A 6,521-nucleotide genomic window follows, 5' to 3' on the forward strand; every position below is an offset into this window, starting at 1 on the left:
GACTTTAACCATATAAACCAGTTTGTTGTGTTGAGTACGACTGGAGATCATGTGGGTACAAGTCAGAAACATTCAGATTCCGGCGAAAATCTCGAAATTGCTATATCCAGAGACTGTAATACAGAATTAACAATATATTTGAATTATTTACTTAAAAGAGCAGCTTCTAAATTGGATTTGTATTATTCAGTAGAAAACAAACACACTCTCATAGCTTCTTCAGTTCACAAAATGCTTTGTAGACCAAACAAAAAAAAAAAAAGATCACCGCCTCCAAGTGTGTTTCTCGCATGTAACACATGGAATCTAGCCTTTACATAAAGGACATGTGTACGCTCAAGACTTCATTAATGCACACGTAATCGATTCGCTGACCAAAACCATAACGAATACAAAATACACACGCACACATTTCTCGGCGCTATATATAAAAAACTTAACAGATAGAGACAACGTATTCACTAATATCCTCTGCTTTATCTTATTTCCGTCTCTAATGGCCGAAGAGAAGCTCAAATCTACTACTACGAAGAAGACTCCGGCGGAGAAGAAGCCGCCAAAACCAAAAACCGCAACTCATCCTCCATACTTTCAGGTGAGTCGGTTTTTTTGGACTTCTATTACTCTATTTCTTTTGAGTTCTATCTGTGTAACTTAGGTTTTTTTTGGTTTTGTTCTGACAAAAGATGATAAAAGAGGCTTTGATGGCTCTGAAAGAGAAGAACGGATCAAGCCCTTACGCTATAGCTAAGAAGATAGAGGAGAAACACAAGCCCTCACTTCCAGAGAATTTTCGTAAAACACTTTCTCTACAGCTTAAAAACTCTGTCGCTAAAGGTAAGCTCGTGAAGATCAGAGCCTCTTACAAGCTCGTAGAGACCACCAAGATGACAACAAGGCAGCAGGACAAGAAGAAGAAGGATTTGAAGCAAGAGGAAAGAGAGAAGAAGAAGACGACTAGGACTAGGTCTTCTTCGACAAGGTCCAAGAAAACTATGTCTGTGAACAAACAAGAAAAGAAGAGGAAAGCGAAGAAGGTGAGACAGCCTAAGTCCATCAAATCTTCAGCTGGTAAGAAGAAGGTCATGAAAGCTTCCGCCGCTTGATCACTTAGTAGAAGAAGAAACTGTGTGAACATGAAGAATAATGTTTTTGTTTTTTTGTTGTCTCTGTAAAATGGCTGACTCTGTTTCCGGTTGGATGTAAAAAAACTAAAGAGTCTTCTGATGTACAACTAGTACTACTACTATGTAATATACTCGCAAATAGTTTTGGTTGGATTGGAATTTGAGAGCTAAGTTTCTTTCTAGCTTGTTCCATTCATAATTACAAAGAACCTTTTTTCCAAAAATGGTCAAAAATGTTATGCTTGCAAATCATGAATCCGTAGCGACTTAAAGTGGATGTAACTTCCATATTGATGGTGATCACTATAAATTATGTGTACTTTTTGTTTTGTTGTCAATATCTTTTTCTTCACAAAGTCAAAATTTTTTGATCCAATTTTTCTCACAAATAGGATCAAGAGGTCTGAGTTACATGGGAAGAGAAGACGGTTCGTGCATGGTTTTGAGAATTTCGACATAACACATTTCATGTTTAAAAAACTGCAATTCGTTAAATAAAAACCAAAAAAAAAAGTTTATTGTAAGAAACTTCTTCGACCACGAAGCGCACAAAGCCAAAGGAACAATCAAACAAGTCACATAATCGCAAAAACAGAAATCTCAGCTTAGATAAGATAAGCCATAGTTATGCATGACCACTCACCTTTGAATAGGAAAATTTTGACCAATTAATGACGAAAAACACACCACCACAAGCTTCTCCCACGTCCTCAACCTTAGCTCTCTAACTACAAGGACAAAACTCACAAGAACAAGGACAAAAGTTTCAGGGAAAAAACCTTCAGAGAACCGAATGACTAAAACTCACAAGTTGGTTTTGAAACAAATATATTTTTGGCTTAGGTACATATAGCTTAGGAACCGAATGACTAAAAAGAAAATACAAGCTTAATTAACGTAATTTTGACCCACATACATTATCTTGTTATCCACTTGTAACTAATGTATAGCATTGTTTTATTTTTCTTTGTAGCCATTAAATTATTTCCTTTTTTAGAAAGTGGTCTTCCTCTCTTTGCGGTTGAAGCTTTTCTTTTTGTAATGTTACTTTTACAGACCAAGAAACAAAAAAAAAAAAAAACTTTTGCCTCCTTTGATTTTGTTCACGCTGAGTGTGGTATAATTATATGGTGCGTTTGGAAAGCTAGATTTGAAAAATGTTGTCGGAGCTCGGCTTTATTCTGATCACCACTTTCATTGCGATAGTGTCATGTTCAACCTTGTCTCGTGCATTATTGCATCCGAGTAGCGTGTCTCATAATGTCTCCAGAAGCAGCTATTTCTTGACTACCAATGAACTATGGTTTAATCAAACCCTAGATCATTACTCTCATTATGTAACTTTCTCCTCACGAATTTCTTGTCTCTAATCTAATTGTTGTTTCATCATTTAATTTTAATTGGTTTTTGTCAAAAGATTATTAGATTTATTGTTTGGATTTCGATGTTCACAGGATCACCGCAAATTCAAACAGCGTTATTATGAATTTATGGACTACTTTCGAACACCAGATGGGCCTATGTTTATGATAATATGTGGTGAAGGTCCTTGTAATGGCATAGCTAATGATTACATAAATGTAAGATTCTACTAATCCGATATTTTTGTAAAGATTAAAAAAAAATCTAAAGAGATTGATGTTTTCATAAACATATCTAGGTACTAGCAAAGAGGTTTGAAGCTGGTGTGGTTTCACTAGAACATAGGTACTATGGGAAAAGCGCTCCCTTTGACTCATTAGCTACAAAGAATCTGAAATACCTTTCCTCTAAACAAGCCCTTCTCGATTTGGCCGCTTTCCGACAACATTACCAGGCAAGTCTTGCTTCATTTCATTTGCTAGAGAAACTGTTTCATTTGTGTTTATTATGATATGTGGATGTAGGAATCTTTGAATGTTAAGTTCAATATGAGTAGTGGTGGTAATGAAAATCCGTGGTTCTTCTTTGGGATTTCTTATGCTGGAGCTTTAAGTGCGTGGTTTCGACTTAAGTTCCCGCATTTGACATGTGGAGGCCTTGCTAGTTCTGCTGTTGTTCGTGCAGTCTATGAATTCTCTGAATTTGATAAGCAGGTATTAGTAGCATGCATAGTTTATTGTCATTCTTTGGCATGAATGGAATTAAACAATATTGTCCTCTACGAGATTTAGGGTTAAAAAGAAGTTATTATGGTTTTGATCTATTTTACATTATGAGAAGATAGGCGAGTCAGCTGGTCAAGAATGCAAAGCTGCATTACAAGAGACTAATAAACTCCTGGAATTAGGACTTAAAGTAAACAACAAGGCAGTGAAATCCCTCTTCAATGCCACTGAGGTCTCTCTCTCTCTCTCTTTCTCTCTTTTCTAATTTTCACCAGCTCTGTTTTGATTTGATAATAATGGAACTAGAGTTCCAACTTCATACTAGTTTTCGAATTCTACAGTTTGATGTTGATGCTGATTTTTTATACTTAACCGCGGATGCAGCGGTTATGGCGGTAAGGATTATTTATAATCATTTATTCAATATTCCACCATCCTTTTATATTTTTGCTCGATTAGTGATATTTACTGTTCAAATTCTTGCAGTTCCAATATGGAAATCAAGATAAACTATGTGTCCCGCTTGTTGAAGCAAAGAAGAATGGTAGTGATTTAGTGGTAATTAAGCTCTCACGACCTTCTTCGCGCTGCAAATCGAGCGGAAATTAACTTTCTATTGGCTTTGTAATGCAGGAAACATTTTCTAAATATGTTAGAGAGTATTGCATGAGAATTTGGGGATTACGTGTTAGATCATATAATCGGAAACATCTAAGAAACACTGTAGTTACCGGAGACAGTGCATATCGGTTATGGTGGTTTCAAACTTGCACAGAACTAGGATATTTTCAGGTGGCACCTAAAAATGATAGCGTTCGATCTCAGCAAATCAATACAGAGTAACATTATTCTTAAATCATATATTTCTATACATTTTTTAAAGTCACATTTTTATTTATTCTACTTTGATTAGCTTCCATTTGGATTTATGCAAGAGCCTTTTTGGGGAAGGTGTTTACCCTAAAGTTGATGCAACAAACTTGTACTATGGAGGCGATAGACTCACGGGTACGTGACATTAAACCATCTTAAAACTCATTTTAGTTTATGCACATTGTGATAATTTTTCGGGAATATACAGCAACCAAAATCATATTCACTAATGGGTCACAAGATCCATGGCGTCATGCTTCCAAGCAGAACTCATCTCATGAAAGTAAAGTCTCTTATCCCTTTCGATTTTGCTTAAGTTTTGTCCCGACATTTTGCATTTTTCTTCCAATTCACTAACAAGTTCATGCGCCAGTGCCTTCTTATATCATAAAATGTCATAATTGTGGGCATGGAATTGATCTAAGAGGATGCCCTCAATCTCCAATGGTCATTGAAGGTATAAGAATTTGTGTGTTTGGTCCAAAAAGTCAAAAGCGAGTCTTGAAATCAACATATTTTTTCACTGTCAGGTAAGTCAAATGATTGCAGCTTGGTAGATGAGGTAAACAAAGTAAGGCAACAAATGGTAGAAAACATCGACTTGTGGTTGTCTCAGTGTCGCAACCCAACTAGGAATTCTATATAGAGTTGCATAAGAAAAAGAACGATACGAATTTGAGTGAATATGTAGTCAACCTAGAGTAGTCGTTTTCTGTTTTGTTAAATTATATTGCACTTTTTTTGTATTTATTAGTGTATGTGTCCTTGTTATATATAGTTTATAACTATTTATATAATAAAGACTGCATGTGTAAAAGTCTTTTACCACCTGTGTTTGAAATGCTTTCCTAGAAAAATCCATCATATTTGTCATGGATGCATTTTACAAAAATAATTTGTTTTTATCTTAATCCTATTTTCCCCCAAATGTTACGGTTTCTTTACCAAAACTAGGTTATAAATCCGCGTTATGCGCGGGTATTCTTATATGAATGTGTCTTAAAAATTTGAAATTGATCAATTATTTAAATAGCTATACACTGATATTGAATATGCAAAATTATTATAACGTCCCTGTTGTAAAAAGACGGCTCCGGTAAAGTATCGAACCCCAACTCATGTTTGAGTTGGTGCTGTTGTAATAGCGATGATCAGACTTTATTGTTGGGTGATAGATGTTTTAGATTACAATCATAAGAAAGTGGATTTCTCTAAATCTTCATTATATGCACAATAATTCAAATCTCACACTCGGTCCAACCAAATAAAAGCTTCAGCTCGATCGGACATCCTTACGACCTTTAAAAGATGCCTTCCATAACCCATCTTAGCACTTTTTATGTTTCTTAGCATAAATTACACCACTTTCCATCCGTTACTTGGCTAGAGAGTAACAAACAAAAATCTTTGAGTTTAATTCTTATTGAAGCTCTCTCAGTTTCTATTGATTTGTGGCTTGTTGGCTTCTTCACATAACATTTGTCTTCATCTTCCTTTCACTTTTTCTCTTCTTCCCCTTTTCCTTCCCAGATCTGACATATCTTAGCTATTCCACAGTCCCCATATCCACCATGGTTTTACGTACTATACACATATTTTTAAACTTTTTTATGGTTAAAAGTTAATGAAACTTATACTTTTTATAGAGTTTTAAATATTTGAACTTTCTATGGAATTTAAATATTTATATTATTTATATTAGAATTATTTAAACCTTTTAAAAGTTTCAATAACTATAATATTTTAAACTTTTTTAAATTTTAAAATTACAATATTTTAAAACTCTTTAAAAGCTAAAAAATTTTAAAGTTCCAATATTTATAATATTTTAAACTTTTAAAATCTAAAAATTCTAATATTTAAAAACATTTTAAAAGCTAAGAACTTTTAAAAGTTTTAATATTTATAATATTTAAACTTTTAAAATTTTTAAATATTATAATATTTATTTTGAAACTTTTTAAAGTTTTAGTTTGATCAAATAAAAAATTGGATCAAACCGAATAAAACTTTTAAACTTGGACGCCTGATAAATCAAGCTTTCCTGCTCATTCGTTGTTGGAAGTATATTAATCTTATTTATACTGGTTCTAAACCATTGTCTAAACCTTTTCTAGCCGATGTGGGATAATGTACATAGTTCTTTTATTTCCATAAATTTAAAATTTTCCTTTTTCTAAAAAGTTCTGGAAATTTAGAAAATGTTAATGAATGATATGTCAAATCATGATAGGTTGTTTTAAAATAATTTTTAATATAAAAAATTCTGGAAATTGTATAAAATGTTAATTATTGACATGTCAAATCCTGATAGATTGTTTAAAATCCTATGTGGACACCTTAAGAAGCTTATAGCTCCTACTTTTATTTAGTATAATTAGGTCTAAAATGTTTTGAAGATGGAAAGGATGAAGGGAAAATTATAAATAAAGGA

At 33.5% G+C, this 6,521-nt stretch overlaps 2 protein-coding genes across 2 annotated transcripts; both read left to right on the forward strand.

Annotated features, from left to right (window-relative positions):
• Positions 439–1,307, forward strand: LOC104747639 (histone H1-like). Its single transcript, XM_010469307.2, has 2 exons — positions 439–595; positions 687–1,307. Exons 1-2 carry the CDS (start codon positions 497–499, stop codon positions 1,104–1,106), a joined length of 519 nt encoding a protein of 172 aa, XP_010467609.1. The 5' UTR covers positions 439–496; the 3' UTR covers positions 1,107–1,307.
• Positions 2,210–4,807, forward strand: LOC104747640 (probable serine protease EDA2). The gene is made up of 12 exons (XM_010469308.2): positions 2,210–2,464; positions 2,582–2,707; positions 2,788–2,943; positions 3,014–3,202; positions 3,330–3,446; positions 3,556–3,609; positions 3,701–3,772; positions 3,848–4,053; positions 4,128–4,222; positions 4,296–4,370; positions 4,461–4,544; positions 4,618–4,807. The coding sequence occupies exons 1-12, from the start codon at positions 2,285–2,287 to the stop codon at positions 4,731–4,733; spliced, it is 1,470 nt and encodes a 489-aa protein (XP_010467610.1). The 5' UTR covers positions 2,210–2,284; the 3' UTR covers positions 4,734–4,807.

Source organism: Camelina sativa, chromosome 15, assembly GCF_000633955.1.
Source record: "Camelina sativa cultivar DH55 chromosome 15, Cs, whole genome shotgun sequence".
NCBI classification, from domain to species: domain Eukaryota; kingdom Viridiplantae; phylum Streptophyta; class Magnoliopsida; order Brassicales; family Brassicaceae; genus Camelina; species Camelina sativa.